At 39.3% G+C, this 13,645-nt stretch overlaps 1 protein-coding gene across 6 annotated transcripts in view; it reads right to left on the reverse strand.

The window, feature by feature from the left end:
- Positions 1-13,645, reverse strand: part of slc4a11 (solute carrier family 4 member 11) — a 156,939-nt gene that overhangs the window by 120,805 nt on the left and 22,489 nt on the right. The window contains exon 1 of one of the 6 annotated variants that reach the window (XM_032511968.1): positions 4,982-5,138. The exons of 4 other annotated variants lie outside the window; for them this stretch is intronic. In XM_032511968.1, the coding sequence (XP_032367859.1) occupies positions 4,982-5,018 (37 nt within the window). In that variant the 5' untranslated portion in view covers positions 5,019-5,138. Of the gene's footprint in view, positions 1-4,981; positions 5,139-13,645 lie in introns of those variants that run through there. One more of the 6 variants, XM_032511972.1, reaches the window with a different exon arrangement.

Genomic DNA, 13,645 nt, shown 5'->3' on the forward strand with positions numbered 1-13,645 from the left:
GTGTGTGTGTGTGTGTGTGTGTGTGTGTGTGTGTGTGGGAGAAGAAGAATGGGAACAAAAAAACATTTTTATGTGAGGTCTTTTTCATTCTGTGTTTCTTGAACTGTGAATGATGAGTGTCTACATAATTGTTTTGCGTGTATGTGTGCACATGTGCCTGTGTGAGTGTGTGGGTAAACCAACATATTATGTAGATAGAATGAATTGTGTATATAATTACTGACAGTGTGTACGGACAATATCTGTGACACAGTCTGTGTGTGTGTGTGTCAAAAAATGCTTATGTGTGAAAACACTTGTGCATTTGTGGCTGTCTTATCGTGTCTTTGGTGGGCATGTTTTTCTGATATTTCAGTGCTGTGTATTTGTATGTGTGTGTGCGTGTGTGTTACTGTATAATAATTTGTGTATGTGTCGATGTGTTTCTCCTCTGCCCAGATGGCTATGCTCCGAGGCTACAGCCTCTGAGATCTGTTGCCAGTGGTGAATACTGATCAGAAATCACTGTCACATCTACAGCACGCACACGCACACACACACACACACACGCACACAGGCTCACGTCATCTATCTTCACTCACACACACCTCCACATGGTCAAACTACTAATTCACCCAGCCACTATGTGTCTTCCATGCTAATATTCTGTGGCTCTGCAGGTCAAGGCTGCAACACTGATTACCAGGCTGCCTGTCACTCCTGAAGACTGACACCCTGCTGGCATAACTCTGGGAGATTTCAGTTTTATGTTGTGATTATGATATTTAATCAGTGTTTGAAAAAGACAGCAGAAATGTGGATTTGGATTGAGTGGCTAAATTTACAGATTCTATAATATATGTTTTTGGCGGAGCTGGATCTTCCTACTTTCAAAAAAAACTTTGCAGCAAGAACTGACTCTTGAAAAATTCCACTGCAAAGGAATTTGAACTAGTAGATGGACAAAATATTGATAGACAACTAGTTGGAGAATTGGTTAATTATTTAAGTCATATGTTAAGAAAAAATGCCATATTTTTCTTAAGTGATAGTAAACTGAATGTGTTTAGGGGTTTTGTTAGACAAAAGTCACCTTGAGCTGTAAGGACATAGTGATGGGAACTTTTCACAACTATCTGACATTTTATTGACTATTATTAACAATTAATAAATAAATTGAGGAAAATCATCGGCTGATTATTCAATAATGAAAATAATTGTTACAGCCCTAAAACAATTTGGCATTTGAAAATCAAGCAAAGTTTCTCTTCTGAAATGCTGAAGACTTTTAGTTCTTCGTTTAGTTTTTATACATCTTTTTCATATATATCTATATATATATCTATATATATATATATATATATATATATATATATATATGCAACAAGAACTTCAACTCTTTTTGCTTTTAACCTCGATTTACTTTGAAAATCCCTATGATTACTGAATTCTGTACAGTCCCTGAACAAAGTCTTGTCGCTTATCTATTTTGTAGAAACACCTGCTATTAACCTGACTTTTAATTAATCAATTAATGCTGTGGATTCAAACTTAATATCTTATATGACTCCATGAGCTTAAGGACAGCATCCATCGTTTTGGCAAGGATTCAGACCATGTGTTGATGAAGTCATCAGGAATAGGTAGGAAAGCAGTCTTGCTGCCTCCCAGAGTTCATCAATATTCTTTGGTTTGTTCTTCCATGCTTCCTCTTTCATCCTACCTCACATATGCTCAATGATGTTCATGTCTGGTGACTGGACCGGCCAATCCTGGACCATCTGGATCTTCTTCGCCTGGAGGAACTTTGAAGTGGAGATGGAAGTATGCGATGGAGCACCATCCTGCTGGAGAATATGGCCTCTTTTATGGTCGGGAATATTAGAGATAGCTAAGATTTCTTGTATTTGAGACTATTGATGTTGCCTTCCTCCATGCACATCTCTCACACACCCCCATACTGGATGTAACCCCGGCCATGATTTTTCCGCCACCAACTTCACTGTTTTCTGGGTGAATCTTGGATCCATGCGGGCTCCAGTAGGTCTCCTGCAATATTTGCGGCGACTGTGGTGTAATTCAACAGAGATTCATCTGAAAAATCCACTTTCTTCCACTTCTCAGCGTCCATCCTTTTAGCAGGCTGTGGGCCTTGGCACATGCCACACGGTTTTTCAATTGTGTTTTGTTTAGTGCTGGCTTCTGGGCACTGATTAGACCATGGAGGCCATTTCGAGACAGAATCCGACAAACCGTTCTGGTTGACACAGGGACTTCAGGGGACCAGGTCTGGTGGAGCTCTGCTGCAGTGGAAAATGGGCTGGCCTTGGATTTTCGAGCCAACAAACAGTCCTCTCGAGCAGTTGTCTTGCGGGGTCTGCCTGACCTGGGCTTGTCAAAAACCTCTCCAGTGTCTTCAAATGTTTTGTATCCTCTGTCCTTGACGCTGAGACACATTGAAGGTGTCTGCCACATCAGCAGTGGATCTGGTCTTCAGCCTCTTGATAATCCAAACTTTAGTCTCAGGGTGAATCTTAGGCATGTTTGCAGAGGTCTAGTTGCAGTTGATGTGAAGGTCTAGTGTACTGGGGTTGTTTTTATACACACCTGAGACCTGATTGATCCATTATTAGTCCCAGGTGAAGCTCATATGACGAGGCAACAACATTTATGTCTTTGCAAAAATTGACTCAATGGGCTTTACCAAGCTGTGAATATTGGAATACTTTTTGATAGTTTCTTTTTGCAGTGAAACATTATTACAAAAGCTGTTGGGATTAAAATGAGCCATTTCTTGTAAATAAATCTTGATTAGAAATATATTTCAGCGGCACTTCAGGTCAATTTGTACACAAGCGACAAGACTTTTGTCAGGGACTGTAGATTCGACTGCTACTATAAACTATATAGCAAATTATTGCCCTTTCCTATTTTAAATTTCCCCCCCAGTTTTTTTCCAGATTAAGTAATGAATCAAGAATAACAGTCCAGGGAAAGCATTATAGCAAACACTTATCCTCAGCGACATAATGTCGCAGTTGAAACAGTCTGTAAACACTGTTCCCCTCTGCATTGTTACAAGCTGATTTGCTCCATTGTGAGAGCAACCAAACAAAATCAGAAAAGGTTCATCAAGCTACACGTGGTCAGGCTCACTGCAGTATGACTACAATGTGTAATCCCATGGTGAAGCACTGTGGTAATTTCAAACCCATAAAGTGAATCCCCAATCTCCTGACCTCCTCCACAGCGACAGCTGCTCCTTACCTGTCAGCAGGTTGTCACCGATAATGACACCATGTGGAGATTTACTTGCAATATGCTACAATAAGGGCTTGCTAATGTTTATAGATGACACACCAACGTGTGTATATGTATGGTGAACATTCTGATGGAACAACACGTTCCTGTTACGCATGCTGGAAGGTGCTCGCTCTGCATTTATTTGAAAATCCAGATGGTGGTACAGTGAGTTTGGAAGCAAGAAATCTAATCTGGCAAAGTAATTGTTGAGTCACTGGTGGTGATCAATAACTCCATCAAATTCCTGCAGATATATTTTGGTGATTTGGTTCTACTGGCCAGTAAATTGTTAAAATGCCTACTTAAAGCCAAGGTGAGATTACAGACATTAACATTGATTGTATTAGGTGGATAAGACATTGATATAATCCGACATTTCGACTCTTTTCTAACCTCAACCTCTCCTGTAATTGGTAACAAACCTTTTGAATAGATTTCTGTTCGCAGAACAAAATTGTTCTGCTGCAAGGATCCAACCTGCCCTCTCCGCCTTTAATCAGCACTAAGCAATGAATGCAAATTACCCCTCAGAGACGAGCCACAGCAGTGTCCATCACAGCCAACACGCACTCTGAGATTAGTTAGTGTCACAGTGCATGACGCTCTCACAAGCACACCACACTCATTATATTCTCCTTGCTTATATTGTCTCCATCTCACACGCACACATCCCACTGTTCCTCCCTAGACAAATGAAATTGAGGAGGCAGCCACATCACACCTCAAATGGGCTCTGGTCTCTCCGAAGACTTTCATGAGGGTAGAACATGCTGCTCTGCTGTGCTGTCACCAACACTAATCACACACACACACCACCACACACACACACACACAACACACACACACCACACACCACACACACACACACACACACACACACACACACAACACACCACCACAACACCACACCACACCACACACACACACACACACACACCCACCACCCACACCCACACACACACACACACACACACACACACACACACACACACACACACACAACCACAATTTTCCCGCTCAATTCCAAGCACAAAATAATGCACTTATACTACACACCACACACACACCACCACATATACATATATGTGCACATTCACACACACACTGCTCTTCTGCGCGGTGTCCATCCCTCTCTGTCTAGCGAGCGCACTTGAACAACCTCGTCAGTGCAGCACATAAAAAAGTGCATTATGAGCTCTGCATTCCAGCTGTCTCTGCTCGGCAGGTACACTGTCTTTCTCTTGGTGGGTTTGCAATACAGTCATTTCTAAAGGTTCAGTTCCTGAACTGAGGAAATCTGACGCAAAAACCTTTGTGTCCATACCAGACATAAACATAAAGAAGAAAGAAAAAAACAAGGCAAATGCGTACTATTACAAAAATGCAAAAACATCTATATTTCTGTAACACAACAGGGTTCTTCAACCCAACCTCCCCTGATAATGAAATAAAAACAGGATTAATGTAACAAACAACATTGCCACATTCCTAATATACAAAAGAGAAAACACAAAAAAGTCGGTACAGTAGAACACATGTACACCCAAACATCTGCCGTCCCTCAGAGTGGAAGTGGAGGTGGCTGCACGTTGTTTTGCACAGGGGGTTCTCAGGTTTCACTAGGTGGGAACCCCAGGTTCTCCAGCGAACGCTGTCGTGCACAGCTGAGGAGAAGCCCTGAGAGCTTTGATCCACTTACCCGAAGGCACAAAATGTAGAACTTTGTTGGTCTCCATGGCTGAGCAAGTGGTGGGGATGCACACTTCCTCTCTCCAACAGCCAACCCCCCCCAAAGTCAACCCATCATGGTTGTGTTATCCTGTGTTGATGAGTGTGGAACCACCTCTACTCCTAGCTCTGCTCGTTTTCTGACTGCCTCTCAGACACATGCAGTGACTCAGCCCCACTCTGCCTGCCTACCACAAGCTAACCACTGGTCCTAGTGCCTTATACTTTCGCCCAAACCCTTCACTTCCCCGCTCACCATCCAGCCATGGCAGGCAGCATGCAGCGAGCAACACCTCACGTCAAGACACACCTCCCCAACACACTTCTCTTCAAACAGCAAACCCCAGCAGGCACCATTCATCTAGTCATTGTCAGCCACGCCATCTCCACCTGGTCAACATTCTCTGTCCTATAGCGCAGACTGACTAATAGTTTCACCATTGAGTTGAGCTTGTCTCTCTGTATAACTCATGCAGATGTGTCTGTGACACGCATACTGCTTGTGTTAGGAGACAATATCAAACCAAGAATGGACTACATGGATGTCGGTTGGCAAGAACTTTAATCTGACATTATTTTTAAAGAGGGTCCCACTTTATAAGATGTATAAATAATAATTGTGGCTGTTAAGAGGACCGTTTGTCGAACATATGGCCCACCAACCTTTGTTTCATGTCATATCTTTTCTCTCCTTTGTCTCTATCTATACTGTCATACCATAAAATAAAATATCATACAACTTATCTTAAGTAGCTGCAGCCCTGACAAAAACGACTTGGCCATGTTGTGAAAAGACTTGTGCTGACACCTCTGCATAGTTCCCAAATGCAGTAACTCGTCCAAAAAAAAAAAGCTGTCCCAGCAACATGCTACTGCTGAGAGCCATGATTTCTGATTTTAAATCCTGGTTAACTGCAGACACTGTAAATACACAAATTCAATCAATTAATTAAGGATTGCACATAAAACATAGCTCCCTCCCACAAATGTTGTACTGTCAAATATGCATCAGGTATGCATTTTCCCTTCCTATAACACCGATCAGGCAACATACAAGCATTTAACTAATGTAACCTTAGTTTTGACATTAAAGGTCATAACCCTGGAAAATTATTATTAATGCCAAGCCTTAAATGGAAGCATCATTTGGAAATGTTCCTCTTAATTGTACTCACACTTATTCTCCAAAGAATAACTGCTAGTATTTGTGCCACTATTTGCTGCTGCTGTATGCATACTAATTGCATTTTCCTTATAAATCTATGTCTACAATAAAGCCACTACAACTAACAATAGCTTTTTTCCATCTCAATCTTAACAGTTGGCTGTTCTGCTGCTTCTTCTATCAATTCTAATTGAAATATTTAAAGTTTTAGATACGCATCATATGTTGTTAAATAAAAACCACTTGTTACTGTAGAGATTGGAGCTGCCTTTCATTTTTACGAGGAAATTGCTGCTAGCTTTTTGTTAACATAATAATGGGTTTGGGTTTTGTTTTAAAAACACAGCATGTACAGTAATGCAACATTATAAAGCTGATAAGAAATTATAATTTAAACCTTTACTTAGTGAGAGGGGCGATTTGTTAAAATAACGGACCGAGAGGGAGCAAGAACATACATTTTTAATTGACAGATTTTCACTTATATATTTTTTAAATTATTAAAATCCAATACCTTCCAAATGAAACACCATGTGCACTTGTGTTGTAAAAGTTGCGCAGCTGATTGAATAATGCCATTTTTTCCCCCCAGATTAAATAATACATGGCTTGAGGAAATTACTTGAAATGTTCCAATTATTTACACGTTAGACACTAAAGGTTAAAACAAATGTCTTTTATACGTTGGATTGGAGTCTGTTCTTTTGATTTTGATGAAATGATTATAAAAATAAATAATTTTATAAATCTACCAGACACAGAGACCAATGGATCAAAAAGTTAATTCCCCACCCTGATGTAAATGCTCTGTGAAAGGTCACCCATTTGCATAAGTCAGGATATATAACACCACAGTGTGTGGTATGGCCGCTGGGTCTTGTTTGCAATAAAACTGTTACGAACTGTGAGGCAAATGCATCACTCAGTAAACCAGGGCATGTTCTCCCGAGGATACTTCAAGTGTTCTCATCCACCGAGGAACCTGCATCAGGTGTCATGATGGGTGCACTTAGCTTAACACCACCCAACGTGTGCTACATTACCCCATTTCTGGTAAAGCCAGGGAGGTGACGACACGGAGAAAAACATGGTTGAATAGGTTGAACTGACTCTTCTTACATCTTGTTATTTACTAAGCCAGATAAGTCAAATACATCCAATTTACATGTAATTGGAAGGAACGTCAGTCTTCTGCAGCCATAGCCAACCACTCCATCGCCTGGCATCACCACTGCTAGCATACGGTAATGTCCTCCTCCCTGACAGGAAGCATGTTAACCTTGTGTTGTCTTCACATGAACCATGACCTTGTTGTGCTTCCAGGTCAAAATTGAAAATGACCTTTTTTGGCGCTTACAACAATTCTTTAAACATTTGAACTTTTCTCAACTTATTTTTTAAATTCATGGTCATAATAATAACTTAATGAAACTGTGCCAAATCTTTTAGATAAAAGAGCACTAATTATGAATTAAATCGGTAATTGTCAGAGGATGTTGAGGGAATCACAGACTGGTATATGTCACAGTTTAGTCAGGATACTGTTTAAAGCCATTTAAACATTTTTTGAATTGCTATAAAATTGAGTAAACAACCAAAATTCTATGGAAGTAGTCATTTTTACATGTGAAGAATGTTAATTTGTAAGTTATTTTGATTTAAAAACAGAACACACAAGGTTAAGTCTATTTATACATTTGTTGATCACTGCAAGAGACCCTTTACATTTAATTTGATAAATGTACTTTGTTACATTGTGTTGAAAATAACTACCTGGACAGACTATGGGTGAAAGTTTCTGAATTAACGTTTGTTAACAAAATTCAAAAAACGCCAATATGTGATCACGGTAGCTAAATTGGCCACAAATATCGGCCACGCTGATACATATCATGAGCCTTAAACAAACGTATACAAGTATTTCTTTGAATTATCTGCACCTTTTATCTCAGCAACATTTTCTGAACAGTGGGGAGACTGACGAGTAAGAGAGAGCGAGAGTGTGTTGGCACACGCTGTCAAAACCTCATGAGAAGGAAAGGGTGCTATATAAACAGATATATTTTACAACTGTTTTACTCTAATTATTGCTGCCGTTATGGTCAGAAACCAGACCCCAGTACAACACAGCTGGTAAAAACACAGCATCTACCATTTTTGAACAAGTAGAGCCTTTCACTACCTCATCTACCTTCATTTCAACCACACCATGTTCTTGAGTAGTACTCCCCTCTTAGGTTGTGGAAAAAAACAAGACAAAAAAACAGGGCATAAGAGGCATCACTGCCACAGCCATATGTTCAGCTGTCCCTGACACCGAACCTTACTGTCTTTACTTTAAGTCACTGGGATCAAGGGCCCACCCTGGAGATTTGAATTTGTCCCAGTTTCATTTGACTAGTAAATGCTTGATCCTGCCCTCCAGGTATTAAACCAGCAACCATTTGTTGTAAGCTTGCTGTCCCTCTGAACTTTACAACACTATTTCCTAAACTTTATTGAAATTGATTTTTTTGAATAGCATAGAATTGAACGTTAGTACATTGTTACATATTTTCTAGTGTAAGCATCATCTTTAAGGCCCATTTTCACAGTGTCAATGTATTCCCTCCATAATGTGAAAAGTCATAATGACCATTTCAACGTTGTGTGTGACACAAACCTAAAATATAGTAAACACAAACTTACAACAGGATGCTTTTCTTAATTCTGGCTTTAATGTATCAGATGCTGGCAGGTGCTCTTGGTAAATAGTTTATGTAGTTTAGCTGGGATTTGTACTGGTTTTTCTGCCTTGTTTGTGTTTAGGTGCAGTCCAAAGCTGTGCGAGTTGTATGAATGAATAAAAGCCAATTCTTAATAGCTCACTACTATTCTTAAACTAGCAGCAGTCTGCCAACTTCAGAGGAAATGCAGCAAAACTTAGGCTTTTCATTCTTTTAACTCAATTGATAAAGCCAAAATTGCCTGCAGAGGTAGGTGGCTGCACATGAAGGATTCAACCTGCATTCAGGTAAGTCAAGTCATTCTGTAGTCCTTCCTCACTAAAGCAGGTCTCAAGAAAACTTCAGAGAAGGAACCCCTTAGACCTACATTAATCACAAGAATAAACAAAAAACCGAACGCAATTTAAAAAGGTACAATAATATTTTTATCTGACATGGATAGTCAGAGCAACCTATGGGAATCATGTGAATTTAATACTACTTTAGGACTCTTGGAAGCTCTAAGTCACAATCAACAACTATAAGGTCAACCACGTACCTGCGGTGTACACCTTTTCTAAACACAGAGCCAGGGATTACACAGTCCGCAGGGCAATATAAGATGTATGTCAACATAGTGATCCATACAGAAACATTTCATATTGAACATTTCAAGGGCAGGTGCATCTCCATGCTGTATAGTATATTTGTATTATTTTGGCACTGTTATTATTTATTTGCCTATTAAGTAAATCGAAACACATCTATATAAGCACATCTATCAACTAACAACTATTTTCATTATCGTGACTAACCAGCAGATGACATTCAATTTACAATAAAGTTAAAACAGAAAAAACAGCAAGCTGGAGTCACACACATCAAATGTTTGGTATTTTTGCTTGGAATGACTTATTAATCATCAATCATCAATATGGTTGCAACACATTATCTTTTTTTTTTTTGTCATTTGTGTGTCGTTACTTTTTGTACCCAAACGTGCAATTTGTGCTCTCGATTTAATGTCGTACTTTAACAGTAAGACTGAAGTAAGAGGTTGGTGTGGCTGTTCCCTCTTAGTTAGGGAAAGAGTTAGCAGCAGGCTAGAGTTGCGCTAATAGACATTGTTTCAGCAATACTAGCTTGGCTGCTACAGTGTGTGATATTGCAGCAAAGGCAGTGAAAACGTGCTGAGTTTTAGACCAGAGCCAATCTAGTTAAAATTAGCGGTGTGGGTTAACGCAGTTTTATTTACTTTATGTACTATATGTGGATGTACTTGTGATCTCCCTGTTAAACACAGTTTACGTTTGCATATCTTTAAATGTATGTTAGGTGTTATTTAGCTTTCTTTGTGCATACTAATTTGTTGTTTTTTCAACAAGCTCTTCTGGCTCTGTAATTTTCTTCACAGTCTGTAAGTACATTTGTGAGCATACGGGTCCTTTTGCAAAAATGATCCTGTTGCTTTTTCTAATGTTACATTATTTGTTATATGGCGTTTAATAAAAAGGTACTCAAGGTCACATCAACAAAAAAACATTAACTGATTGTAACAGGATCAGTTTAACAACAACAGTAACAACAATATAAATATTTATAATAAATATATATAAATATAAATTTTTGTGAAAACCTGTTGTCTATTCTAATGCAGCCATGTTAGCACAGGGCTGCAGAATATGGCGATTTAATCAATTTGTAGTCAGTATGTACAGTACTGGCTGCTGCAGTCTATCTGGTGTCCTTTTGTCCTTGTGCCAGATGTCGGCGTCTGCAGATGTGCTAGTTTAATGTACCACAGCATAGCACATAATGAGGCCACAACAGCCATTTCCTTCCTCAATGAGTCATCAATCAGAGAGGGAATCCTGCTTCCTCTTTTTGACTGGGAACAACCATCTAGCAGCTGAGTGTGGTGGCAATGACTGTGTGCTGTGTATGTGTTTTAACTATGTCCATATCTGTAGGGATCATCGTGTGTGTGGTGTGTTGTTGGGTTGTGTATATAAGGCTTGTCACCTGTTAGTTTTGTGTGTGCGCCTATTCTTTTTCTTTAGCTCGTCTTTGTGTCGCGTTTGTTTGTGCGTACTATGGCACAGAAGGAGACGAGGCCATGATAATTATAATAAAACTCTGGATAGCGGAGAAAACGGAAGATAAGGGGAAATAGGAGAGGAGGAAAAATGATGATAAAGGGAGGAGGAAAAGGAGAGAGAAGAGAAGGAGAGGACAAGAGGAGCAGCTGTATTCTGGTTACTCTGCTGGCTCCCCCACATCATGCAGGAGCTATCAGAATTTACCCTCCCCAATTCCCACTGTATGGGTAGTGTGTGTGTGTGTGTGTGTGTGGTGTGTGTGTGTGGGTGTGTGTGTGTGTGTTGTGTGTGTGTGTGGTGTGTGTGTGTGTGTGTGTGTGTGTGTGTGTGGTGTGTGTGTGTGTGTTGCCAGGGGATGAGGGTGTATTTCAGGTCACCAAACTACTACAGATTTAATTTGAGAAAAACAACGTGATTATGTTCTGCTCAGGCCAAAAACAGCGCAATGTACCCAATATACACCAGGAATATAAACGCCACACCCAATCGCAAACATATTTCAACGTATGGAGACAGTGGTTACTTTATCACACTGGTAGTGAAGTTTACATCTAAGATTCTTGCTGTTTCTTTACAAAATAGCTATTTGGACTTTCATAAATTCACCCCAAGCAATTAGTCAATTTAGTTTCAGTTCCGATTGTGGGTCGTCTGTGTGCTTGTTAAACCACGCTGCCGTACACATCACACACTACAGTGTACCACGTGCTACGTCGTTAATGATTATTGACACTCTTGCATTGTATCAGCAAAAAAAAAAAGAGATAAATGCTTTACCCGACATGCAAGCTGGGATAAGAATTCAAGGCCCACTTTCACGTTTTCCTTTCATAAAGAGAAGTGAAAGCAAGCGCCTGTGTTTCATCAATTGAGCTACATCGACTTGTTATGCTCCATCTCATATGCCCATGACCACTGCTGTCAAATATGGGATGCACTGATACACTACTTTCAACCCAACAGTACCTACATTTAAGGTATTTGCAGGTCCAAGTACCATATGTCACTTTCATAATACCATTACAGTTCAAACCAATTACTTTGAAATATTGCATTACTCATTTGCAACGAATCTTCATAACTTCACAAGGTTACTTTTTTTCTACCAAGTGAATGCTAACTAGTAGGTCTGTGCAATACTCCATTTGGAATCACAATTCCATTTCGGCTCCACGATAGGGCTACAATTGTATGCAATTTTAACGAATCGCCATATGGATACTGCAATATCCAAATGTGCAGTTGGGGAGCAATATCGCTAGTGGGCCCATTTTTGTTAAAGAGATAGGTGTCCCCAGCTTACCAATTGTAACCTACAGACTAAAGAACAATCTTTGTTTCGGACAGATCCTTCATAAATCACACTATAAATCATTTTCATTTTTTTAGATTTAATATCTTTGCAATATCAGTCAAATAATCTCATTAAATTAATTTCCATCATATCTTGCAGGCCATACTCCACAACACAAAACAAAACAATCAACTAAAAACCGATTATTTTGCGAGTAAACCTCCTTATTTTATCTTGGTGTTTCTTAATGGAAAAAGAATTTAAAATGGGAAAACTTTTCTGTAGATTTCAAGGTGTTTTCATGGTTGATTTGCTTAACGTGTTCATCTGCCAAAAGTCAATGAGTATTGTGTTAAATAATAATTGTTCAATAATTGACCAAATAAACGTGATGATGATTTTTTAAATAATCAAGCCAGCACCGGCACTATGGCATTTATTAAACTAAAGCACAAAAGATACAAAGTGCTCTTTTTTTTTGTTTTGTAACCTATCGTGTTTGCTTTCGTCACACTGTCAAACAAACGTAATTAGGATATTGTATTTTCCCTTTAGTGGCCCTTTCATTATTTGAGCCTTATTAAGGACAGACCTCAAGGAGCTTAACCTTTAAACCCCTTGTGTTGTCTTCCACTTTCGGACCTTCTCGTCTCCTCGGGTCCAATTGACCCGTTGATTATGTTACAGGGTTTTTAAAAAACAATTCGTTCGATATCTATTAACAATATTGTCTATTCTCTCACATTTCAACAAATGAGGTAAAATATGTTTAGTGGATGCAATCAGTCTCTACTAGAACCATTAAAAAAAGAATTGGGTTAGTTTTTTGTCTTAAAGTTAATTTTTTAAAATATATGTGATCATTCTTTCCGGTGGAAAAAGTGGTCATATTCCAGAATAATTTTCGTGAACTGCGTCAAGGAATACCATGGTTTATCACCGAAAATAGGTAAGTGCCATTGATTTTCAGGTAGACAAAAAATAGTTAATTGTGTAACCATTTTTCTTCTTGTATGTTATTCCGGTCAAATTACCCTTTCAATTTTTACAGGCTGAGGAAATTTCAAACTATGAGTTCCACAATTCAATATTGGTATTAACGCCTCTGTCACATTGGTATGCCAAGGAAGGCTTGGTGCAGTGCTTGCTTTTTTCAACCTTCCATTGTCCCTGAATTGGTGCGTTAGTGCGCAGTGCAACAACGGCACTCGGGACAACAGAAAATGTTCCTTTCGACTAGACCGCCGTTCAGGAGAAAGTATGATGAATCGGACGATTTTTTTAGCTTAGAATTGGTATATTCATGTTCTTCTGCCAATTGTGGTGTGTTTGTGGGGTTTGTTGTTCTTGCTTGTTCGAATTGTGTTTGGCA

This window comes from Etheostoma spectabile, unplaced genomic scaffold (assembly GCF_008692095.1).
Source record: "Etheostoma spectabile isolate EspeVRDwgs_2016 unplaced genomic scaffold, UIUC_Espe_1.0 scaffold58, whole genome shotgun sequence".
NCBI classification, from domain to species: domain Eukaryota; kingdom Metazoa; phylum Chordata; class Actinopteri; order Perciformes; family Percidae; genus Etheostoma; species Etheostoma spectabile.